We start from the raw sequence: 27,851 nt of genomic DNA, 5'->3' as shown, positions 1-27,851 counted from the left end.
ATAAGAATTATTTACATCCATAATACATACACAATTTTTTATCGAACCAAAATATAAAAAGATAATTTTAGTATTCATTTTGTAAACTTTTATTTCAATTAAAAGTTCACATTATTTTCTTTTTTTTTTAATGCAATTAAAGATAATATTTTAAGAGTTTCTATATATACTATATATGTTTGTTTTAATTTAAAAAAAGAAAAAAAGTGCTTACATAATTAATTTATATATATTTTTTTTAATTTTGTATATGCATATAAGTTTTTATAATGCATCTATTGTATCGGTTTTAGGTTCTAAAACAGAAATATTATCAGGCAATATCGATGGTAATCCAGTTCTGGTATCAATTGCAGTTGGCAACATAATTTTAACTTTTATACCTAATACACCTTGTTTTAATTGTGCTGATCTGGTAGCAGTGTTTACAAATCTTTTTGATGGTTCACCAGTAGATATTAAATATCCATCTCTAAACTTCATACTTTTAGCTCTTTGGGCTCTTAATTTACCAGAAACAATAACTTCACATCCCTTTGCTCCTGATTCCATGATATGCCTTAAAACACCATAGCATGCTCTTCTTACAGCTAAACCTTTTAGAAGTTTATATCTTAATGATTCAGCTTGTGCCATTGCGCATAATCCTCTGTTCTCTACTCTTTCTGCAAATAATTCAACACTATTTGTTGATTTATTAAAGAATCTTTTTTGGACTAATGAAGTCAATTCTCTTATTCTGCGTCCCTTATCACCAAGGACTTCTCTAGTACGAGTAGCTCTAATAATAACCTCAGTTCTATAAAAAAAAAATGGAATATATACAAATGTATATATTATATAGATAGACACACAAATTATGTTATAATCATTAAAATTGTAATACATTCGACATATGTATATTATTTCCATTTATATTTTCATGTTTTGTTATGTTTACCTTATTGGTGTAACTCTGACTTCAACACCTGAATATCCATCCTCTGCTAAGATTCGAGCTAAAAACTCGTTTAGCTCAGCTTGAAAAACACCATCATTAATAAATTTTTTTTTCTTTGATATCTGCATTAAAGAAGAATTTAAAATGTATTAGTAATAAGTATATGTATGTATATTAGCAGTTATATATGTAATATAGAATAAGAGATATATATATATATATATATATATATATGCTCTTATTTTTTTAATATATGCAATAGATAAAAATATATATAATAGGTAGAAATATTATATATGAATAGAGGATAATTTCTACCCCCATATTATATATAACAATTTAAATAGCAAATATTATGTAAAAATAATAGGTTTTCCCCCATTTCTTATTATATATATGATAGTATTCCTAATATTATACAAGTCATATATCTTTTATATTTAACTAAACAGGGGAACCCTTTCTTTTTATTTATTCTTTTTTATATGCAAACAGGATATCGAAAATCACAGAATATCACATAATATATATAAATTATATGTATTTTTATTTTAAACTTACAGGAGGTGACATTTTCAGAAATTTATTTTAACTTTAATAATTTGATAAATTATGTTATTGAAATTTATTTTATTTTTAATTTAAAATATTTTTATATTTTCCATAAATTTTTTAAATATATTTTTTGGAGTTCTTTTATTTCATTATATATTTCGAATTAAAAAAAAAAATTATTTCCCTTATTTTTTCATAAAAAAAATATATATTATTACACTATATATGCATATAACAATATATGGAATTCGCAAGAACAAAGTGTATTTTCATATAATAAAAATAACATACCCTCATAAGAATTGTTTTTTAGTGCGGTTATTATTATATATAGCACATAATGAAAAGGGGCAAATTTTGTATGCATAAATAAAAAGTTACCCTATACTAAAATTAAAATAATATGCTATAATATTATTATGAATAATGGGCATTTATATTAAGGTTTAAGGTTATTTTTCAATATATATAAATTAATATGCATTATTAATTATAAAAAATGTTCTTACTATTTATTTATATATGTATGCATTTTTTTTAAAGGGCAATCATAAAAAAATATATGTAAGCTTATTATTCCCAAGGCTCTCTTTTTTTAAGTGTATAAAAAAAATATGAAAAAAAGGATTAAGCCTATAAGAATCCCCTTACTCACTCCAAATATCCCATATAAAATTATTAACACTGTATAATAAATTAAGGGCAAAAATAAAAGAAGCTTTTTTATAAGTTGTAAAATTAATAAAAATTTATTATTTATTATTCCTTAGATCATTTTTGTCAACAAAAGTATTTTTTTTAACACAATAACAATATTTATTAAATTTTTAAATAAACGATTTTTAAATAAAAAAATTATTTCATCATAAATAATTAAAATAAAGGGTTTAGTTTATTAAATAAAAATTTTTCAACTTTTTTTTTGTATTCTTTAAATAGTTAAGTAAATAATATATTTTATTGTATATGTTTTTCAATCACCAAATTGTATAATATACTTTTTCATAAAGCAATAACCATACAAAATAATAATAAAAATATCAAAATAATAGTAAAAGCATCAAAATAACACAATAATACGGTCATTTTTAAAACATTTGATATGTATATGTTCTATGTGTGCGTTTTGTTTATATATCTAATTTACTGGAAATGTATGGGTACCAATTTTAATATTTTCTATAATGTTTAATGGTCACTTGTTAAAAATAATCGTACACCCATCTTTCCCCATTCAGTTGGATGTTTTGAACCAGTTCCTAGTCTGACCTATAAGTTCATAAAATAATGGGAATATTGTTATAACTTATGTCATACATACTATTATTATATAAATGTAACACAAGCATAATAATTTAACATTATTTTATCTAACTCTCATACTTTTTTATTTCAATGTAATGAAATGATAGTTATAACAACTATAATCTATGAACACATATATACATATAGACTTACATTAATTAAGTAATTCTCTTTAATATTGAGGATGTTCTTTTCTTGGCATATATATAGAGGGCAGTCGTATATGCTATTGCTATCTTTATTATTTTTTTTTAAAATAACTTTAAGATAGGCTATAGGTATAATAGAATATATATTATTGTCGTCATTTTCTATTAATGACTGATTAATAAAGTCCCATTTTGCTCCTTGTAAAATAATTTTTTTTATATAAATTCCATCCTCAGGATTTCGAGAATTTGATTTATATTCATCCGAATTACTTATAGAAATAAATTCGAATGTTACTAAATCATGATTTATTTCATTTTTTTTAGAATATTCATGTAAAATATATTTTAAAATACTTTTAGGGTTGTAAAATCCACCAAGCCAATGTATTTGTAGGTGTCCATTAATACTCCATTCATTTAATTGCTTTATTCTTTCGTTTAAATCTTCAAAAAAATTAATGAGTCTTTTCTTTGCTATATAAAATATCTTCCAGGAATTAGGAACTAAGCCATCACTTAAGGATTTTATAATCTCATAAATTTTTTTGTTAATAATAGTTTCGCCTTTTATAGCTACAATTGCGATGGAATGTATGTATATGTATTTGTATATACATATGAAAATATGCACATTATGCTGTATTATCAACAGTTTTATAATGAAACAATAAAACTTGCCTAATTATAAGGTTTACGAAATGCCTATAAAGAGTTACTATAATAGTACTAGCAAATAGTACAATAAAATTTATTGTAGACTCACCATATTGAACCTTGTTGAGAGATTTTCGTGCCTTTCTCAAAATCATGTTATGCTTATATATTTCCTGAAGCATGAGATTCACATAAATATACTGTTCCTGAGTAAACTCCTTTTTAATTAAATTATCTACATATATTTCGTGTGGCATATTGTGTAATAAGGTTTTTATGAATGAATATATGTTTTTTTCATTAATGCTATTTGATGCTATGTTATAAAAATTGTATTGATTATTATGGAAGGAATTAACACGAAATAGTAAAGAAATGATTTCTTCAGATGCAATTGAATTATATGTAATTTCTGAGTAAGGCTTTTGTCCAAAAACTTCGACACTATCATTATGAGGTATTTCTTTAAGATAGTTATTTAGAGCCTTTTCATTATTGATATCTGGGGGTAAATAATAATTAGCACAACTTGAAAAAACATATTTCCCTTTAAATATATTGTCATTAAAAAACTCTTGTGCGTATATATTTAAAAGTTCTTCGTCAAAGGTATCGTTAATTTGTGACCCATATATAATATCACATATATAATAATGAAAATAAGGCCAATATATGTCTTTAATATTTTTATTTAAAAACATTTCTAAAATATATTTACTTAATATAACGTCTTTATTACTAAAGAAATAATTTTCAGAGTTCCATCCTAAATTGTAAAATTTTTTCCTATTATTTAATATTGAATGGAACCAAAACAAACTTAACATTACTTTTTTGTACTTGTTTAGTTGTATGTTTTTGCATTCTTCATTAACCCACTGTTCTTTAAATAATATAGAGATACTCTTTTTAATGTTATAAGGTTCATCTAAAATAACAATAATACTTTTTTGTAACAATGAATTGGGAATTTTATCATCTGGCAAAAATGATAAAAATAACCGAAACTTATCATTTATTTTTATGCTTTCATTGTTATTTTCTTTTATTAATAAGTTTTGCATATTGTTAGAATATGCATTATCATCATCTAGTAACGGATAATAATTTTCAATATTTTCCAACGTATCACAAGTGTTTTCTTCATAAGTAAGATAACTTTTTTTCTGATCTTTAATCACTTCTTTATTGTCTTCTGCATTTTTTTTTATTTCATGTCTATCAATATTTGCAGATTCATTGTAATCGCCTTCAGCAAGTTTTATACTCTCCATGTCATTTGGAATTGTGACTGGATTCATTCCGGTTATATATTCCTTCTTTTCATCATTATTATTATTAGTTCCAGTATGATCAGGTGATGAAATATATTTTTCATTTATTCTAAATTGGGAACTTCCTGAACTACTATTAGATAAAGAAGAATCGGTAATAGAGCTTTTGGTAAATATGTTGTCAATTATTTTTGATAGTTTATGTACATTATTTTCATAATTAGGTAAATTAGATATAAAAAGAATGTGCCCTTTTTCCATTGCATCTTTCAAATAATGGTCTACAAAATTTATATTATGACTTGTTAATATTAAATTTTTAAGCTTTAGATTATTTTTACGGGCATAATTATTTACATATTGGAATGGATCACAATTACTTTTATGTATAATAGTTATTGGATCGCCATTTTTATATGGTCTTAAAATATCCTCGAAATTCATATGGTCGACTTCCATATCATTATATGAAATATTTGAACATACAAAATTTTCAATAGCTTTATTTAATCGATCGTGTCTTAATATTTTTATTATTATTAATTTTTGAAAAGAAGTTAAATTAAATTCCCATTCATCTGGCAATACATTATTTTCTACTTCTAAGAAATTATACCATCTTCTCCATTCTCTAATAGATTTAATGAAAGAGTTTATAAATCCTTCAAAATTTTTCAATTTTTCAATATCTAATAAATATTTCCATTGCATTTCACTTATCCAATCTGTTCCTGGATTGATTATTTCCAAGGGTTTATATTCATTCGATGAAGAAATGTCTTCATTGCTATTGTCAGTATTATCTTGGTTATCTCTGCTATTACTAGTATTGTCGAATTTTGATTCGTCAATATAATTTCTTTCTAAGTAGTCATTTGAATTCTTATTATTTGAGTTATATTTTTTTTTCTTAATACTTCTTTTTGTTTTGTTATTCATTGTGTCATTATTTGATTTTGTTTTATCAGATATCTCTGTAGTATCAGCATTATTATTGTTAATATTTTTTTTCGTATTTGCATATAATCCATCATTTGTTTCTGTATCTTTATTATTACCATTTCCTTTATTCTCATATTCTTCAGAGTTTTCAAAATATAGTTCATCATTTTCACCATACTTTTCATCATCTTCTTCGTCTTCTTCATTTTCTTCATAGTTTTCATCATCATATCCATAATCATCATCACAAAATTCCTCGTCGTCATCTTCATAATCATCCTCTTCATCATCATCATCTAAATAATTGTATGAGTCTGAAATTGTTCCTTTTTTTTCATCATCTTTTGTAGTTTTATTTATATTTTTGTTTTCATATATATCTTTTGGCTTTCTTCGTTTCCTTTTTTCATTTTTTTCTTTATTTTCATCATTCAGATCGCCTTTATTTTTAAAACGTACATTATATATGTTTTCTTTTATGGAGTCTTTATTTTCTTGGAATAGGTGAATTTTTTTAAAATAATTCAGATACTCTTTTTCAGCATTGGACTTGATACCAAGTATAAAAAAGTTGTAATCGTCTTGAGATATTTTATCTTCATAAATCATAATTCTAGATAATGAATAAAAAACGAAAAACAAATGATGTTTATTTGCTAACGATACTTTTGTGTGTTTTATAAATTCATAGAAGAAACTATTAAATAATAGTTCGTGTCTTTCATTTGCTGATCCAGATACTGTTTTCATATTTTTTTTTAAATAATTAATATTATATATAAAAAAGTTAATAAAGTGATTAAGTGAAAATTGATAGCATTTATTTAAATATTTCAAATCATTTAATATAGTGAATAATATAGAAACTTTTTTTGCTAATGGTTTAAACGTATTTTTATTCATATTCATTCGGTTAAGTGTATCATTTATTTCTTCGAGATGTCCATTTTTTTGATCTATTTGTAATTTAGATTCTAATAAAATATTTATTAATTCATCATCTTCAGTAATTTTATTTTGACATTTTGTTACATTCTCTAATATATTGTTTTCTAATCTTCTTATTTCTTTTTTAACATATACTAGTTGTAAAAGAGATTCTTTGTTTTCATCTTCTAAGCTTTTTTCATTATTCATTATAATTACATTTAGTAAAATGCTATCTATTGTTTCACTGTTTAAATTAAACAATATAACAGATGTCAAACTGTAAAATAGTGGATCCAATTCAAAACAATTTTTATTAGACACAAGATAAAGTTTGAAATCTTTGTGTATATTTAATCCGTTTAGTAGTTGCAATTTCATGAAATATATTTCTTCTTCATAACTTGTTTTATCATTGTTACTAGTATTTATATACCCATTATTTACATAATTTTTGTATAAATCATTTTTCTTTTCTATATATTCTTTTATAAGGGTATCATTTTGAGAATTATTTTTATCGTTAACATCCATAAAATTTTCATTATTATTTTCTCTATCCATAATAAATTGGTTGTACTTTTTAATAGTTAATAATAATATATCTTCTAATTTTTCTTTAACATTATTAATTAATAGTGGAATTCCATTGTTCATACAATAAATGATTTTTAAAAATATGTCTGGAAAATTAAAATCAGAAATAATTAAACTTTTACTATTATTATAACTTCTACTTATCCAATCTTTTACTTGATGATGTGGGTCTATTATTAAATTTGAAATAAAATTATTATTAATAAGAATAAAATTTTCTTTCATATATACATCATTTGATAAATAGTTAATATTAAACTCTAATGATTGTATAGGATCGATAAAATAATCAACTAAATTAAAGTTAGTATTAACATGTATATGATTTTTCATTAATAAATTTACGCAAGTATCATATATTAAAAATTTACGATCTTCATAATTTAATAAACCTGTATAAACTAAAAAAAATGAAGATAATATCGATTCACCATAAACACATTTTTTTATTCGTTCATTATCTTTAACATATTTTTCCCATCGATTTTTTTCATCTGTTATATTGAGGAAAAATTTTTCAACATTTTCTATTCTTAAGCATGACTCTTCATATGATTTACTAAGTTCATCATTTTTTTGGGTACTTTCATTATGTTGTTCTTGTAAAAGTAAAAGATTTTTTTCAATTTCATTAAGTTGATTCATTGCCAATTCTAATTCTTTTCTATTCTTACTTAATAATTCTTCCGCTAATTTTAATCTTAATCTTTTTGGCGCTACTTCCCTATATACTTCTGCATACATTTTTAGTGCATGAACCCACATACATAACGCACCAGTAGCTGCTGATACTTTTTTAACTGCTTTGGGGGAATATATTGGATTTTTTGTAAACTTTTCAATTTTTTTTAATATTTTATCTGATACCGAATCTTTGTCAAATGATTTTAATTTACTTAAAAAATTGGCATCACCTAACTCAATTTTGGCGTGTTCCCAACTAGGGTTTTTATTTAAAATTATCATAACAATAGATAAAGTTTGCATTACAACATCAGGTGGTTTTGTATATGCTTTTACTTCTGAAATACTTTTTTTGTCTAATTGTTCTAAAGATTGTGTTGCTACTTCTAACTCTGGTATAGCATTTTGTAAATCTTTCCTTGCGTCTTCAGCTAATTTTTGTGTTTCAATTTCTACACTTGATATTCTAATACTATCTTCTTGTATTTTTTTTTTTTTTTCATTCGATTCTTTTTTTTTTTCTTCAATTTCCTTTAACAATTGTGCACATTCAATTTGTTTTTTAGAGATATTTTCTTTTTGTAAACTTAACTTAATTTGCATTTCTTGAATTTCATTTTTTGCATCTGCTAGTTTCTTTAAGGCTAAATTTATTTTCCTTTCGTTATCATTTATTTCTTCTGATTTTTTTTTATATAAATGATTAAAAAATTGTAAAAAATTTAAAAAATGTTTAAAATTAATATATTTTTGGGCATTTAATTTATTTTCAACAAGTTTTGAACTCTTTATATAATTTGAATTATGTTGCATATCGTCGTCATTCTTATCATCCATTGTTAATATATAATCATCAGATATATCATTCATATTTTTGCTAGATTGCATAACTTTTGTATTTTTATTTGAAGCAACATTACTATTTTCTTTTGTATTCATTTGGATGCTATCATTTATTTTCATAGATTCTTTATTATCCGCTAATATATTTTTAGACTTAGATATAATATTACTACTTGTTCCATGTTTTGTATCATATTCATTATATTTATTTATATTAATTCCTCCATATTGATTTTCATTTTTATATGTATAATAGCTAGAATTCATTGAACCAATGAAATCGTTTGAAAATAAACTATCTTCATTTGTTTTCTTCTTATTTATTTCATCTTCTATGTATACAAATATTTTTTCAAAAAACTTTAATGCAGTATTATGCAACATGGTAAAGACATCAACATTAATGTTGTTTATTTGTATTTTTTCTTGAGCTATAACATTATAAGAACTATTTTTCCAAGAAAGGAAATAATTTACAGTGGATTTCTTTAGTATAACATTATATTCGTTAGATATTTTTCTAAAAATGTTACTTTTTAATGAAGTAAATAAGACATAATGATAATTTTTTTTAATTAATTCTTCAATTATTTCATTTAATGTATCACATTTTTTTAAACTTATTTCACTTTCTAAGAATATATTTTTTAAATATGCAATTTCTTCACTATTAAACATATTTATTAAATTTTCATTATTATATAATTCATGTAAAAATTCTAATATTTCATCATTCATGTTGTCATCTAAATAATATAAAACACACCTTTTCTCATTTTTATAACAATTAAAAAGTGCTTCTCGAAATTTTTTTATAAAATAGTTGCATTTTAATTTTTCTATTAAAGAACTATTCTTGTTATAATTTGTTGTATTTGTAAATACTTTATTTGAATCATCTATATCTGTATTTATTTTTATTTCAGTAGCTTTTTTCATATCATTCAAATTATTGCTTGTTTTTTTAATGTTATCTTCATTTTTAAAATCGTGTAATATTAAATTTGCGTTTTCTAAACTGTTATGAGATTTATCGTTTACCTTTTCCTCCATATTGTTAACCATATTCGTTTCACTTTCAATATCATCTAATGTATGGCTATTTTTTTTCGAATCTATTATATTGCTTTGTTTTGTTATATATAATCCTTCATTTGTTTTTTTTGAATTATTATCAGAAGAAAGAATGGATAGAGGTGTTTTATCTCGAATGTCTGTATTTTCCTCTTCAGTTTTAACTGCATTTGTGTGTTCATAGTAAAAATTTTTAATTACATGAATTTTAATTTGATATATAAAGCAAGCAATCAAGGCGCAAGTAAACTTTCCAGGACTGCTATCCCCAATCGAAATAAAATGTTCATTTTCAAACAGGAAAATTCTAGAAAAATTACAAACATTTGACATAGCTTCCTTAAATAATATAAAATTGATAGGAGTTTTTATATTATTAAAATCGTTATCGTTTTTATTTACTAATATTTCAATTTCTTTAGGCATTTTATTTGATTTTTCTTGAGAAATATTCATTTCGTCATTGAAAATAGGTGTGCTATAATTTGGATTATATACGCCATTGTTATATGCTTGAAAATCTATGCCATCTTTGTCTTTTGTAATATTTTTGTTTTCTACGTATCCATTGGATATTTCATTAACATTGTTTTGCGTTCCATTTTTCATAACATTTTTTTTTACATCATCAATAGTTGCATTATTTTTTTCGATCGGATTATTCAATGATCCTTTTTTTAAATTTTTTCGTAGATTACTTTCTTTAGAGATATGTTCCTTTTGTGCATTTATCAAAGACATATATTCTTTATCTGACTTTTTCTTTGTATTAGGATCTGATAATGTTTCATTAAAGTTTCTAAAGTATTCTTTTTTTTTCCTCTCGTAATTACAAGTAGCAAATGTATTATAAGAAGATATTGTGTTTTTAAAAAATTCGAGTAATAGATTTTCATTAGATATTGGTTGATAAAAAAAGTATGGATTATCATTTTTGGGATCATGGAAATTGTATGAGCAAAAGTAAAATGTTTTTTTCTTTGGAAATAGATAATTATAAGAAACATAGAATTTTTTGTGTAATATTTTTTTTAAAATATTATTAAACACTTTTCTTTCATTTTTCAACATTAATTGATCACCTAAAACACGAAAACATTCGTTAGCCCATAATCTTAGGAAACTTTCTTTTTCTTCATATATTGATGCCTCTGATAAAAATATACCTTTAATTATTTTAAATATTTGTTTTAAATGGAAAAAATAATGATAGCAATTTAAATTAGGTTTAAAATTTTTTGCACATTCAAAGAATAATCGAATTGTTGCTGTAGAAAGTGGTTCTGCTAAATTTTTTATAACTTCATGAAAATTTGCAAATTTGTGTCTTAAAAAAACATGGAATGTATTTTTAATATTTACTTCATCCATTTCATTTAAATGGACAATGTGTAATCTATTTATTAATTTTTTATTAAATGCTGATGTGTATTTTTTATTATTTCCATATATCAAGAAGAAAAATAAATTTTCGATATTTTTCATAGTAGCATTATCCCTATTATAATACATATTGTAATCAATAAATTGGTTTAAAAATTCTAAAATGCTAGTATTAGGAATTGATTTAGTCTTACTACTATTATTACCATTTTTCGCAATACGACTAGCATCAATGTTAAAATCAAATAATAAGCTGTCATCATTATTTTTATGATCCGAATAGTTTAAAACATTATCATCATATTTTTGTAAATTGTTTAAATCGTCTAATATAAAATATAAACACTTTTTGGTACCTATAGGTTTATAAATATTTCTGCATTTTTTTTCCACATTAATTTCAATTTTTTTTTCTAACAAATTGGAGTTATATAATTTTGAGACAAAAGTATAATAAGTTGATATATCATCTTTAATGTATGGCAATATATTATATTTCATAAAAAATGTTTTTCCACTTAATTTATTTCCTACTAATAATATATTTTTTTTATTATACATTAAAATGTTTATGATATTCTTTTTCCTTAAAGATTCAACATTTTCTATATATATACTATCATCAAATTTTTCTTGAAAGTATTTTTGTTTACTTTTATGCATATCATCGATGTCATTTAAATTGTCTTTCTGGCTATAAAAATTTTTTAATGATGATTTTTCATAGCTTTCGATCAAATTCCCATTATCTAAATTATAATCATTATTATTTTTTAGATCCATATTATCATTGTTTATATTATCGTTATGACTTATTTGGTTGTTTCCTATGTTTATATTTGGGTTTCCATAATTATTCATAATAGGATAATTATTATTTTCATTGTTTAAATTTTTATAAGACATCAAATTATCGGAGAAATTGTTATTTGAAAATGTGTTATCAGAAAAATAGTTGTTCGATAAATTTTTACTATAAGTATTAAATATATTTGAATCCATAAAATTATTATCAGAATAAATATTATCCTTAGAATAAGTAGAAAACATATTATAATTGTCTATGTTGTTCATATCATTTGTATTGGGTGACCCATTATCCGTCATAAAATTAAAATTGTATGTTTGATATTCATCAAGGGTATTTTTATTATTACTATCACTAAATAAGTTGTTATAATTAATTGTATATTTATTAAAATTCTTACTAAATTCTAAATTAGTGCTTAATAAAAACTTATTAAAATCAGTTTCAGGGTTTAATGTATCATTTAATTGATTTGCTCCCATATATTTCATATTGCTATCATTTTTTATAAAATTATAATTATCATAAGAAAAAAAGTGTTCTTTAACATTTGGCAAAAAGTTATGATTTGTTGTTATTAATTCATCCCATAATACCCAATTAAAATTATTTTTGCTTATTATGTAATCAAAAATTGTGTGTAAATGAGGGAATGTGTTATCTATACTTTTAATTAAATGGTCTAGCAATTCTTTACTTTTGGGACATAAAATATTAGAAAATATATAAATAATTGATTGTAAAAATAATTTTTCTAGACATAAAGATGGATTTAGGTTTCTTGGAAAGTTTTTGTCATATAGATTACATAACATATTATAAAGTTGACATATTGATATTATAATATGTGCATCACTTACATCTATAATTAAATTATATTTATTATTTTTTTTAGCATTCATAATTTTTTTAACATATTTATTAAAAAATCCCTGAACCAAGTTCTTTTCTTCTAAATTAAAAAAGTTTCTTTCTAAATAACTGCTAATAATCCATTCATAATTAAATTCTTCTTCATTCATAAATACAATTTTCGATCTGCTTATAAATGATGGGGCACAATTTTTTAAATTCTCTACTTCGAAAAATATAAATGCATTGTCTGAAAATTTTATTCTATTTCCATTTATAAGTGTAAGAACTCGATGCTCATCAAGTAATGAATGTAATGGTTCTGTTGTTAGCATATCTAGAGGTCCATCTAAAATTAGCCATTTTTCATTAGAGTTATTATTTTCAAACAATTTTTTAATTATTAGTGATAAAATACCGTCTTCATATATTTCCTTTTCATTGTTATAATAACCATATAATTTTTTAATATCCGTAGACATAGGATTAAAAACTGTTACATCTATATTGTAATCATTGTTTTCTGTACCTTTTTTATATGTATTTGAAATATCTACTAATGGACTTGATACGGTTTTACCCTGTATACTACTTCCGGCACTTAATGTACTCAATCGGTTATTATAAACACCATTATTTGATATTATATTTGTTGAATTCCCTTGATTTTTGTATTTATTACAGAATAAATTATTAGGTGATAATAAATTATAACTTTCATATATATTTTTATTATTTGTTATTTTCGAATTTATATCTGTATTATTCATTTGACTCAAATTCAGAAAGTCTTCATTATAATTTATTATTGTTTTCTTTTTATTCTTCATATTGTAGGCATTATCATATGATATATTTCCTTTTGTAAACGTTTTTTTATCATCATTACCATTTTCATCAATAATGCTACTTCCAACAACACTAGAAGATTGGACAGAGAAACTGTTATCGGGGTTACACATATTATTATTTTTGATAAAATCACAATAATGTCGGAAAATATTTATGATACTAGTTTTTCCAGAACATGAGTTACCTACTAAAATAATTCCTCTATTTGTTTTTTTAATTTTATACAATTTTAATATACTATTTATATAATAATCATTTACAGTATAACCCATACTAGTCATTATATTTGTTATTATTTTAATTGAAGTTTCATTATTCTTTGTTTTTTCATTATTTTTTTTAACCAAAGGAAAAAGATCTTTTAAAAATTTATAAAATATATTTAAGTCATCTTTTAATAATTTTGATTCATTCACTTCAACTAAAGCATCATATATTATTTCTTCTTCGCTTTTTACATTCATATTTCTTATAAATTCATCAGATACTAAATTTAGCAAATTTTTTATTTCTCTTAAGTCGATTGTATATTGTTTTTGTTTAGACAAAAATTCATATAATAGACTATAGCATGTGTTAATCTTCTTCGCCAATTTTTTAGAATTTTTAAATCCAATAGACGCTAATGAAAATTGGCATATTAAGGAAAAATTAGGAGATTTAAAAGAAAACTCTTGGATTACATTGTTATAATTTTCTAACGAGTATATACAATCATTGGCATCTTTGCATAATGTTAAATAAATTGAACAATTATTATTTATTTTAATGTATTTTCCTTCAAAATATGCATGATTATTTGTATCAATTTTATTTTCGGTATCATAATTGTCAAAACTCAAAGCGTTGTCATTATAATTTCTTATGCTATCATGCTCATTGTATTTGTTGTTAATAATTTCATTATCTAAAGACGTCTTTTCTTTATTATTATTATCTGAACACCCAATTTTCACATGATCAGACTCATTTATATCTACATTGTTGCTTAAATTTTCACTCATTCCTTTCATATTTTCATCATTAATATCATTTGTTTTGTCATTAATTTTCAAATCACTTAAATTGCACTTAATATAAGTTGATGATTCGTTTTTCATTTCAATAGAAGTGTCATTTTTTTGGTTTTTATTTTCTTTTGCTATTTCATTGGTAGTAAATATGGAAAAGGAATTATAATTATTATTATTGTTTCCAGAATTAGGCATTTTCAATTTTGTCATGTTGTGATAAGAAGAAATATCTTCATAGTTAAAATATTCAAAATTAGTATTGACACCACCAATGTTGTTTTTGTCTTCGTTATCAGTTTTAAATTGTAATCTGTGTAAAATATGTTTAATACTTCTAAATTGTTCAACTACTACGGCAATAACATTTCCTTCTATTCTATTGAATTCATCAAAGCAACACCAAAATCCAGATTGTAACAAACCAGATAAAACATTCCCTATATATTTTGAAGTATTATTATTATTGCAATTAATTGATATAATATTTGTACCAAATATTTTCGAAAATTCTTTGATGGTTTCACTTTTTCCAACCCCTGTTTCTCCTTTTATTGCATTTACATAAAAATTGTCCAATGAAAATAAACACGAATAAAAACATTTTTCAGTTAATGGTGTTATAACTAATCTACTATTATTCCCCTGATATTCATAAGAGTATTTTCTTTTATTATTAAAATAATGCAAATATAAAGTCATTGATTTTTTTAGCATTAAATTTATAGTTTTAAGATATTTAAGTTGTTTACTATTTTTATCATCTATATCTTCTTCTATTTTATTCATTTCTTTTCTAGTACCATCATTATTATTATCACTAATTTTTTTGTCGCTTACTGGCCTTTTGTTTTTTGTTAATATTTTATTCTCTTTCATTTCAGCATTTTCTGAAAAATTATCATCATTTTCATTTATTTCTAAATAATTCAAATCTTTTTCTGTTTCTTCATTTGCATCATCTTCTAGTTTGTCTAAATCATTGTTTTTTTGTGATTCTGATTCGTTTACTTCTTCACATTCATATACTTCTTCATATTCGTCTTCTCCTTCCATTTCATCAGTTTTGATATATTCTTTTTCTAACACATCTAAATATTGATCGTTTTCCTCATTATTTTTGCATTCATTTTCCTGTTTTTTAATGGAATTTACTTCTTCAGTTTTGCAACATGTATTCCCTTTTTCATTCAAAATTTTACTTGAATCTTTTCCCGCAAAATTTATCTTTTTAGCTTGGCTATTATTGTTATTTCCTATTACATTTTTATTTACATTGCTAATTCTTGCCTTTTTTGTAGTGTCTTTCCTAATAAAAGCATCGTGCTTAGTATTTGATAATTTTTCGTTGACAGACAAATCTTCATTATTCTTTTTACCAGAGGAATAAACACTAGAGGAAGTAGTCGGATCGGTTGTTCCCCTTCTATTTATATATTTTCCATTTACTATATCCCTATCTAACTCATTTTTAATATTATTTATTTTGGAATTATTCTTTGTTTGATTGCCTGCAAATATATTTCCATGTTGATCGGGCATATCGGTTCGGGATAATCCCTTTTGAGAAGCCAAATAGTTATTCTCTAAATCTTCGGTTAATATATACTTAATTTGGCATAGCCATAGAAAATTATCATTACACTCCATTTTGTTTTTAAATAATTTTTCTGCAACATCTTTATAATAACTTTCCAATAATATCAAAGCACTAATTTTAATATAATTTTTTTTATCTTTTACCGTTTTTATAAGATCTGATAAAAATAACAATTCTTTATTATTTTCTTTTTTCATTTGATTTACAAAAATATGAGAACCCTTTTGAATTTGCATAAGAGAATATTCATAATCATTTGTAAAATTAATACACTTGCTAGCTAATACTAATTGTTGTGGATTATTTAAGATCCAATTTTTTAAATTGTTTCCTTTTAATTCTGTCTGTACATTGACTAAATTAATTTTGAGAGTTTCATATATATTTTCTTCAAGCTTATTTAATATAACAGTTGATGAATCACAGTTTAATGACATTTTTTTCTGCAGTTTAATTTTTTCATTACATTGAGAATAAATATAAATATCATAATTGGAGAAGTAACACATATTATTACAATTGTCTACACCAGAATTATTATTTTGATTTTCCAAATAATGTGTATTATCGTTTTTTATGAGTTTTTCGTTTGTACCCAAATTATGGATATTTTTGTTGCCCTCATTAATATTGACGATCATAAGCGGTTTAGAGGAACTTATTTGTAAATTTTTTTTTTTTTTTTCTAAGGGAACAAATTCTATAGAATAAATCGAGAAAAATAATTTTTGTATTTTTTTTTTTAATAGCATTGGATCTTTATATATACCCAATATCTCTAAAATTTCTTTATTGGACAAAAAATATAATCTCGGAAATGAACTTTTTTTTCTTTCCAAATAACTTTCCAATGATTTTTCAATCAAATTTAATTGCTTATGTATTTGTAAAAACATTTGTATATTAGCATTGTTATTAATTTTATCTAAAATATAAGAATTATCAAAACTTTTAATCGCTTTGACATATTTTTGATTGCATATGTTATATTGTTCATATATATTTTTTAAATATGGTTTCATTGATCCCGAAGATGATAAAACATACTTTAAATATTCATTTTTGTTTTGTATAAAACATATTATTTCTAAATTGTCGTATAAGTTTCCAAGTATACCTTCCCATTTTTCTGTCTTTTTTAAAAAATTAATATCAAAATTATAAATTTTTATGTTATTTAATAAGAATATATCTTCGTTAATATTATTGAATATCTTATCTGTGTCTTTTATTAAAAAAGAAGAGTTGTAATTACTAATACATAGTCTCATATTTTTATACTTATTTACTATTTTTTTCAAATTATTTTCTATGAATAATTCCTTTTCTGCGTTGTTATATAATATTGTAATAAATTTTATTTCTTTGTATAATTTATGTTCAACAATGTCATTTATCGTGATATTATTTAATGTCCATTGCACATTTGTTTTTAACTCAATCTCTTTAAAGTGTCTAAATTTTATGCATTCATCAGTTAATATTTCTACAAGTATTAATGAAAATTTTAGTTTTCCTACATTATTTTTTAATTCTTTGTATATTTCCCAATTGTTTCGTATTTTCATATTTATTAAAAACTGCTCAAAAATGTCGACAAAATGAGTTTTTAATTGATTTAAAAATATCTTTATGTTTAAATTTTTTGTATCTCTCATACTAAGCTTGTTGTTTAAACTATTTTCATCTGGATTTGTATCAGTATTTTTATTCCCTTCTACACTTGATATACTGTTTTGGTTAATGGTAAATTCTTCTCCATCCAATTTAGTATTTATATGCATATTAGACATATCTAAACTTTGATTCATTTTATTTTTTTCCTCTAAAAACGACAATGTTTCGGTCAAATTTTTCTTTATATATTCTTTTATTGCTATTATCAAATCATTTAATATATCATATAAATAAAATATATTAACATTTTTAATAAAATCAAAAATTATTCTCCAAAATTTAATCATTTCCCACATATATTTTAAATGACATAAATCTATTTCCATATCCCTTATTTGTTCATCACAAACATCATCAATATTAAATAAGATTATTTTGTTTTTTAAACCGTCCTGAATTTGTTTAATATTTACTAGTTCTTTCTCATAAAATTTAATCATTTCTAAAGCATCATTAGGATTGTTTTGTATACTTATAGGAATTTCTTTGTAAAAAATAGTTTTTTTCTTTTGCCACAATTTATTAAATTCGTTATACAAGTTTTTAATTTCATTTTTCATCTTCTCTTTAGTGTCTAAATACATTGTTTTACTTTCTTTAAGTAACACTTCAAATTTATTTGATAATATTGATGATGTTTTTAATTTCATTATTTCATCTTCATTCAATTCTCCTTTTAATTCAATCAATTTTAAATAATCTTCTTCAAGTTTATCTAAATCTTTTTTGTTTTGTTCATAATTGTTATTACAATATTCCAATAGAGAATTATGTTCTTTGAGGCTATTTATATCTGTAGGTGTTTTTAAAAGATTTGTACTGTTTTCTTTAAAAAAGCAATATAATTCTTCGAGTTTTTTTTTACATTTTGTATTGATATAGTCTAAGAACAATTCTTTATATTTTTTAAAATCGGACAGCAATTCCTCTTTCAATATACTCAAATTAATTTCAATGAACAAAATTACTTCCTAAAAAGGGTTACAAAAAAAGTAAAAAATAAATCATTTATTTTTTTATTTCTTAATAAGAAGAAAATAAATTAAATATATAACAATATATGACTGTTTTCAAGCTTTAATTTATATTTTTTTATAGACTCACCTTATCTATATCTTGCTCGATAGTTTCCTCCAAGTTTTTAAATATATTTATTTGATTATAAATATATTTCATAGTATCTTCAGATGTGTATAAATTATGAAGTAACTCCTTTTCATTCAAATTTAAAAGTTTCAAATTATAATATTTTAACCACTTAATTTTTTCCTTTAGTTTTTCCATAAAGTTATTATATATAATATTTATTTGGTTTAACAATTTAATACATTGGTTATTACTATCATTTTTCTTAAGTGTATTTTCTTGAGTCAAATTTGCACCATCTTTATCATTAATATTGGTTGTACTGAATACAAAGGCCAATTTTTTCTTGATTTGATTTTGTCTATTTTTGAATATAACCTTTGTAAATTGGGGAAAATTGTAGAACATATCTGAGGCTTTTTTGTATATTCCATCGGTCAAATTTTTAGAAGGGTGATGTAGAAAATCATATATAAGTTCTTTATTTTTATTCATTTTAACATATATTCTAAATAATGGATAATTCTCGACTGCATCGTTACTAATTTTATCAGTCAATAATTTATAATAATTATATAGAGAAACTTTAACAGATATAAAATATTTTTTCTGGAAAATTTTTTCAACATTTACTATGTAACTTTTAAATGAATTTAGACTTTTTCCAGAATATTTTTCAATATATAAAAGCATTTCTTTTAATATTTTTATAATATTAGTATGTTTATCTCTTAATATACTTCGAATAGATTCAATATTAATATTTTGTTCTTCTTCAAATTCATCAGGTGTATATGTTCTTTTGTCATCTATTGAAATAATAGAAATGTGTTCGATCTCATTTAATATTTCTTTAATTTGTTCGTCATGTTTTTTAAATGCTGCAATGACTGTTTTAATATTTATACATTCATTAAGTAAGCTGAATAAAACATTTAGTTTTATACTGTCTTTATTCCAGTTAAATTTAAATAAAGTATTTTCAATATTATTATATATATTTTTTAAAATAAATTCAAATATTTTATATTGATCATTATTTAGCATCAAACAAATAGCATTATAATTCCGTACTAATCTATTTACATATTCTTTAGATATTTTTAATCTATCTTCATGAAATGATATTTCGTTAATTACATTTGGTAAAAATATATGTTCATCTTTTATTTTAAGCCAAAAGTTGACTTCAGAAAGTACTTTTTTAATTTCTACATTATATGTATTTTCAAGGTATTTGTCTTTTATTTTTGTTAAAATCGAATTATCTAATAGTGTATTAACTAAAGAATTATTTTTTTTAGCTGAAATAGCTTTTAATTCATTTACCCACATACTATTAATTTGTTTTATATATGTATTAATCGAATTTTGAGTATTCAAATATTTTTCATAAGCTATTTCTTTTTCTTTAACTATAGGCATATAATATAAGTTGGTTAACTTTTCGAAAATCTTATGTAATTTTAGGCTGATATTTTTAGCAAACATAATACAAGAAGAATGATATTCATATCTGATATTGTATGAAAAATAAATAAGAGGATTGTCCAAAAAGTTGTTAAAATATTTCGAATATGAATCAATATAGTTAATAAAGCACCACCATATGTCTATCGATTTTTTATTCATAAATGATTTGATATTTTCAGTTATAGCTAATGTATAAAATTTATCAAATAAAAAAATTGTATATTCAATGTTACTACAATTTTCAAATGATATTTTAATTAAATTTATAAAAATACTTTCTAAAACTTTTATCAATTCTTTAGTCTTTTTAAAATCATCATTCCATTCATTATGCTTAATACTTAATATTTCATAATTTAATTTACGTATCCTAATTAGTTCATTAAAAAATGTCGATTTTATATCATCAAACCCCTTTTTAATTATATGATAATGCTCATAGCTAAATGTTTTTATATCTTCTTCTGTAATCGAAAACAAAAATTGATCACACGCACAGCATATCTCCTTTAGGTCTATGCATTTATTCTTGAATGATATGATCTGCTTAAACGAAAATGGAAAATCAATAAAGAGAAGAAAACACATTAAAAATATATTTATAACATATATTACAACATTTTAACAGGTAAAAATAATCGTTGATAAATGAATTAATGCATATGCAAGCAAATAAAAAGGTATTACATTAGAAAGATTCGTAGGTTGCAGGATAGAATCAAATGTTTTGCAATTTTCCGGGGAGTTCCTGAAAGAAATGTTTATTAGATAATCCCAATAAGAGACAAAATTTATGCATTCGTCCAATGTTTTTGACAATTCTTTAACATCTTTTGTATATATTTTTGATAAATCAATATAATTTTGCAATTTTTTAATGAATTCATTTAATAAAAGTGTTATTAAATTATTTATTTTATCGGAATTTTTGTAATATTTAGAATATTGGAAAATCAATTTTAATCTATTTACAACTATAGGTAAAATGATATAAATGTTTTCTGTAGATATATTATCGTCAAAATTACTGAAAGGCTCTTTTAACATTTTTAATGCTTTTAATTTTTCTTTTAATTCGTCACATTCCTTTTTAATGCTGTCTATTAATGCGTTATACTTTTTGACATTAGCGCAATCATTTTTTTCCAAAAAAATTAAGATGTTATTCACAATTTCAAAATTTACTTCCTCCAAAAGATCTTTTAAAATATTATGTTTTTCTTCTGCATCTGACATATATTCACACAATGTCATGTAATTTAGTTCTTTAATACAAATCTGCATAATTTAAAAATCGAAATACGTATAGGTAAGAATTTAGGTAATTTCATGGGGAATAGACAAATGAGAGAAAAACAGAGAATGAAATACGCATAAATAAGTAAAAATATATACATAGATGCAAATCCATTGAACACAATTTTAAAACTTAAATGCATTTTCCAATGATACTATAGTTTCATATGCCTATGCCTATGGTTATACTTTTACTTTTTTAATATATCTATTGCGAAATTATAAAATATGTTTTATATTATCTATTTATAAATATTATAAAGTTAAATTTTCTCAATTATCATTAAAAAGATACAAATATTTAAAAATACTATACTAAAAATCTTTAATACTATTATAAATAAAACTATGTTTTTATGCCCCAATTTTCATAATGACTACGTAAAATTATCTACGTGCATAAACTGTCGCATTAGGATCAATATAAGACCTTACGAATAATGCATATACATGTGTTATTAATGATGTATTATTAAACTAATAATATTTTATTATTCACTAAAAAACAAAAAAAATGATAATACATTTTATGGTGATATCAAAATTGTTATTATACGTTACAAAATATATGTTTGTGTATTCAATGGAAATCCAATGGATCTACACCATGTTTGCAATTATATATTTTTTTATGTTAAATATTTTACATTTTTAAATATTTTTTGGATGTCGTTTATCCAATGGTTCAACAACCTTTCGAATATCTGAACATAACTTTTATCGGCTCCAGAATTTTGGATATCATCCGCTTCGATTTTTGGATAGTAAATTAGTTTATTTTTGGCAAATAACTGTGTTATATATGCCATAAATTCTATAGTGGTCATATTAAAATCATTTTGTATGATTATTGAAGATTTATTTTTCATGTCTAGTAATGGGATAAATACTCTATCCATTAAATTTAAAATATTTTCTTTTATATTGCATTTTACTTTATTATACAAAATTACATTATCAATATTATCATATGTTATTTTTTTAGTATTGAGCTTTAGAAATATTATGTACTCATTAATTGACTCATCTATTATTTCTTTAGGTACGTCAAAAGAGAAGCTTAGCTTTATGGGATCACAATCTGGTATATAAATATATAATATTTTAGAGCTAGCATTGAAAATCCAATTGTGAACTATTTTATTATAATCATCGTTCCAGATACTATCAAAGCTATATTTCGATAAACAAATTTTGTTCTCTATCCATGATCGTATAAAGTCGTCACTAATTTCCTCGGACATTTTGAATTTTTCTTTTTATAAAAAAATGATCACAACGAATTTATAGACCAGAATAACGATCGAGGAAAAAGCATCTAATTTTTATTTTACATGTTTTGGGTTTCCAATATATTATCAGCTTTGTTAGAGGTGTGTATAAACGTACATGTGCAATAACATTGTTTTCATATATTAAGAAATATAATTATATATATTATCTAATAAAATTTATGGAACAATAAATGAATTGAAGAAAATTTTTATCTTTCGACAAAAATAGAACATAAGTTAAAATGTGTAAATGATAAAACATCATATAGTATGCAAATAGCTATTGTAAGGACATTTAAATAAGCCAGTAATAAATATGAACACAGGCAGACATGCATATATATATTGCATGAAAACATACACGACGAAAAGAAATAATAAATACCGAAATTAATTTTGTAAATCCTACTTGAAGAATAGATAAATGCTTATAGCCTATAATAGCCAATTGCTATTATATAGCTTGCATATGTAGAAGTATTAATTTCAACTAGTATTATAAATATTGTAATTAGAAAAACGCACTATTATATTAATATACATATATTTTTTTCTTCTTCATTCTCGTCATTTTTTCTTTACTTTTTTCATGTAAAAATAACTGAAAAAGAAGTATCGAAATTTTTGTTCTTACAAAATGTAAGAATTTTATATTTTATAAACTTTAAAATTTATAAAAATTGTACGTAATGCATAAAAAAAAATTTTTAATTCCAATGCGGAGAGAGAATATATTATTTTTAAGGTTTATAACCATTAGACACGCTTAAAATTTTTTTTCTTAATAAAAAAAAAATATATATAAACAAATTGAAATAGGAAATTTTCTAGATTTCGATAAAAATTGTAATTAAAAAAAGGCCATGTAAAAAATGAGGAATACATAAAAGTATATAATTTAAAAAATAATTAAAATTTTCTTATAATTTTTTACAAAGTTTTACGATTTAAATGTGCATAGAGAGGGGGAAAATAATTAAAAAAATTATTTTATTGAGATATAATGTGGGTTTGGAAAAGAGTTAAAAATATATTACAAAGAAAACTATGCTTTAATGTTCGATATATATGAAATTATAAAAATAACTCTATACATTTTACATATTTATATACACATGGTATGTATAGAGAGATTATGCCTATGATGATATAAAATGGTTTTTCCTCTATAATATTATTGTTATTTATTTTTTTTTTTATGAATATGCTTCTAATAAATTTAAGGTTATTGGAAATTTCATAATTGATTTATTTAGTTATTATCTATCATATGGGAAAACAATTATTTTGGTATGTCTTTTAAATCATGGTTAAACTAATTAAAAAATGATTATGTATTAATATAGAAAAATGTTAATTTATTTAAAGAAAATAAAAAAATATATAAAGCATCTTATGTTATTTTACTGGTTCAAATAAATTACTATTTAAGGGGGAATGTGTATATACATATGAAATGATGTATTATACCATGATAATTTTATGTATTTTAAATCATGAATGAAATAAGAAATATTTAACACAGGAAAGGGAAACATTTGATTGTTCTACAGAATTTTAGTTTATATTATTAACGAATTCTTATTATTGTGATTGTATTTGTCATAGCTTTCTATTGTGCTATCTATTATGTTTTTGTTTTTAAATAGGAAATCACATGTGTGTAGACAGTTCGAAATTCTTATTTGCAATTACAGATTTTTTAAATAAAATTATTCAAAATGAATATATTTTTTATCTTTCTTTTATTTTTAATTTTAAATTTCATTGTTCTTGTAAAGTCGTTAACCGAGAATTTACGGGTATCTCGATATAGCAAACCAGGTAGATTCACCAAAAGCGTATAAATATAATTCGATTTGCCCCATAAAAAAATTAATGTATATAATAATTTATCTTAAAAAAAATAACTATATAAATTTATTTTCAAAATTATAATAATAAAGGAGTTTCAACAATAATATTGAAAGGAGGTTACATTAATAGACAGTAAAAATATACATATTATTATTTTACATATTTATATTTATTTGTAATTTCAGTAAACTTGTTTAATAGTTAAGAATATTCGAACCTGGTTTAGAGGGTTTGTATTACACTTATATATATATCATTTCTTATATTCCACAAATGGGTATGCTTGTTTTTTGATTTTAAAAGATTTATTGGGGAAATAAGCATTGGTAATCCTCCTCAGCCGTTTAAGGTTTTGTTTGACACTGGTTAAAAACACAAAAAGTGAAAATTATAAAATATATAAATAAAAAGAAAACGAACGTATTTTCATCACGTATTCATCTATATGTGTACATAATTACATGCTGCTTTGATGGATATTTACAACTATTTAAATGCTATAATATCATATAATATTTTAGGTAGTACAAATTTATGGATTCCTTCAAAAAATTGTTACGCAAAAGCTTGTTATAATAAAAAAAAGTATGACCATAATATATCTAAAAATTATAGAATATCCTCCCAAAAGAATCCGGTGAATATTTTTTTTGGAACGGGCAAAGTGCAAATTGCATATGCTACCGATGATATACACCTAGGAAGTATTAAGTAAATTATTTGAAATACATAAAGGCTCAAAACAAAATAAATATAAATATATATAAATATATATATATGTATATGTAAATTGTTAGAGTGAGAAATCAGGAGTTTGGAATAGCAAATTATATGTCCGATGACCCTTTTTCTGATATGCGTAAAAAAATAAATAAACAGAATAGACATTGCTTTATTTTAATTTTGAAAACATAAATATGTAGATATAAAATATCCATTGATTTTATTTTTTTTTATTTTTTTTTGTTTCAGAATTTGATGGACTATTTGGATTAGGCATTTCAGAGGATATAAAAAGAAAAGAACTAATATACGACAATATACCAAAGAATAGTTCTCAAAAAAATATTTTCTCTATTTACTATCCTAAAAGCGTTGATGATAATGGGGCAATTACATTTGGTGGATATGACAAAAAGTAAGAGAAAACGGAAAGATGCTGTTCACATATATGCATGCATAAAATCGACCTTCTTAAAAAATAAAATATATACATGACCATAGCTATACATGCATATGCATATAATATTAATTATTTTTGAAGATATATTGCGCCGAACTCGAATATAGATTGGTTTGATGTGTCGTCTAAAAAGTATTGGACCATAAAAATGGTAAGATAAAAATTATTATTATAGAAATATAATAAAAAAGGATAAAATAAAACATCATTCTATATATTCAAAATGTAATATTGAAAATATAGACAGGGATAAAAGTTAATGGCTTATTTTTGGAAGTATGCTCAGGGAATATAGGTTAATGAAAAGATAAGAAATATAAATAAATATATATATTTATGTTTTATTTTTTTTGCGATATTTATTTATCTCTAATTTTACATTCATTAGGAGGATATTGCGATGCTGTAATTGATACAGGAACATCTAGTATTGCAGGGCCAAAAAAGGGTAGTGTTATTTATCTCAGTTGTGAATTTTATAGTTTTATTTATCTATTAATAAAAAAAAAGATAAATTTTATATATTTCATTTCTTTCTTTTTTTCAGACCTAATATTATTAACTAAATTATTAAATCCTGTAAAGTCGTGCCAAAATAAAGCACTATTAAAAAACTTTTCTTTCGTTTTTTTGGACGAAAACGGTACTTATAATATACAAAAAATGAATATATTATATGTATTCTAAAATTATATTAATCGAATTTTCTTCATTTTCCCATTCTTTATAGGTGTAGAGAAAGAATATGAATTAACATCAAACGATTACATTGTTAATTCGTTTAAAGTTGACCCAATTTTAAAAACCCCATGCAATTTTGCATTTATGCCAATTAATATATCATCGTCTAATGGATATTTATATGTATTTATATTAGCATCTATAATATTGTATCCTCACATGTATACACATATAGTACACTAATACAGATATTAATTGTGTAGTATATAAGCGTGCGTTTTTTTTATACTTATGCAGATTCTTGGACAAATATTTTTACAAAAATATTATGCAATATTTGAAAAGGACAATATGAGAATCGGTATAAATGCACCTTAATAAATGATCTAAACAAAAAAAATTATATATAGCATAATATATATACTAATTTCGAATATGCATACATACATATTTTTTATGAGGATCAGAAAAAAAATGATATATATTTTTTTTTAGGCCTTGCTAAATCGATATAACATCTTTCTCTTCAAAAATAAATATATATTATATTTAAATTGTTATTCTTTTCGCATGAAATATTTTTTTCACATATTTTTTCTTACCGATAACTTTATTTTGTCTATTTGTTAAAAACAATTTTTGAAGACATTATGCATGTCATAAAGCATTTAAAATTAAAGGAATGAATTACATATTCGAAAATTCGAACTAGATACATAATTTTTACTGGTATGCTAATAAGTATATTGAATTATCACCATATTTTATATTAATGGTATAATACGATATGACATTATACTGTTGATTTTCATGAAAACGCTATTTTACATATAGATATGCGTTTTCATAAAAAATATACATATATATAAACA

At 22.5% G+C, this 27,851-nt stretch overlaps 4 protein-coding genes across 4 annotated transcripts; 1 reads left to right on the top strand and 3 right to left on the bottom strand.

The window, feature by feature from the left end:
- Window positions 1-264: 264 nt before the first annotated feature.
- PVVCY_1303180 (40S ribosomal protein S3, putative) lies at window positions 265-1,513 on the bottom strand (the record flags this gene model as incomplete). The annotated part of the gene is made up of 3 exons (XM_008623992.2): window positions 265-799; window positions 941-1,062; window positions 1,502-1,513. 3 exons carry the CDS (start codon window positions 1,511-1,513, stop codon window positions 265-267), a joined length of 669 nt encoding a protein of 222 aa, XP_008622214.2.
- A 1,170-nt stretch (window positions 1,514-2,683) lies between these two features.
- Window positions 2,684-21,942, bottom strand: PVVCY_1303170 (dynein beta chain, putative; the record flags this gene model as incomplete). Its single annotated transcript, XM_037634753.1, has 5 exons — window positions 2,684-2,764; window positions 2,954-3,525; window positions 3,680-19,100; window positions 19,234-21,231; window positions 21,376-21,942. The coding sequence occupies 5 exons, from the start codon at window positions 21,940-21,942 to the stop codon at window positions 2,684-2,686; spliced, it is 18,639 nt and encodes a 6,212-aa protein (XP_037490804.1).
- Window positions 21,943-22,613: 671 nt separating this feature from the next.
- PVVCY_1303160 (dynein beta chain, putative) lies at window positions 22,614-23,228 on the bottom strand (the record flags this gene model as incomplete). Its single annotated transcript, XM_037634752.1, has 1 exon — window positions 22,614-23,228. The coding sequence occupies one exon, from the start codon at window positions 23,226-23,228 to the stop codon at window positions 22,614-22,616; it is 615 nt and encodes a 204-aa protein (XP_037490803.1).
- A 1,751-nt stretch (window positions 23,229-24,979) lies between these two features.
- Window positions 24,980-27,357, top strand: PVVCY_1303150 (plasmepsin VIII, putative; the record flags this gene model as incomplete). Its single annotated transcript, XM_037634751.1, has 12 exons — window positions 24,980-25,082; window positions 25,205-25,247; window positions 25,419-25,480; window positions 25,637-25,826; window positions 25,913-25,974; window positions 26,088-26,253; window positions 26,380-26,449; window positions 26,542-26,593; window positions 26,687-26,746; window positions 26,846-26,941; window positions 27,029-27,162; window positions 27,277-27,357. 12 exons carry the CDS (start codon window positions 24,980-24,982, stop codon window positions 27,355-27,357), a joined length of 1,119 nt encoding a protein of 372 aa, XP_037490802.1.
- Between the last annotated feature and the right edge of the window lie 494 nt (window positions 27,358-27,851).

The sequence above is a fragment of the Plasmodium vinckei genome (genome assembly GCF_900681995.1).
Source record: "Plasmodium vinckei vinckei genome assembly, chromosome: PVVCY_13".
NCBI lineage: Eukaryota > Apicomplexa > Aconoidasida > Haemosporida > Plasmodiidae > Plasmodium > Plasmodium vinckei.
The sequence above is the reverse complement of the archived record's forward strand: the minus strand, read 5'-3'. Positions and strand labels throughout refer to the sequence as shown.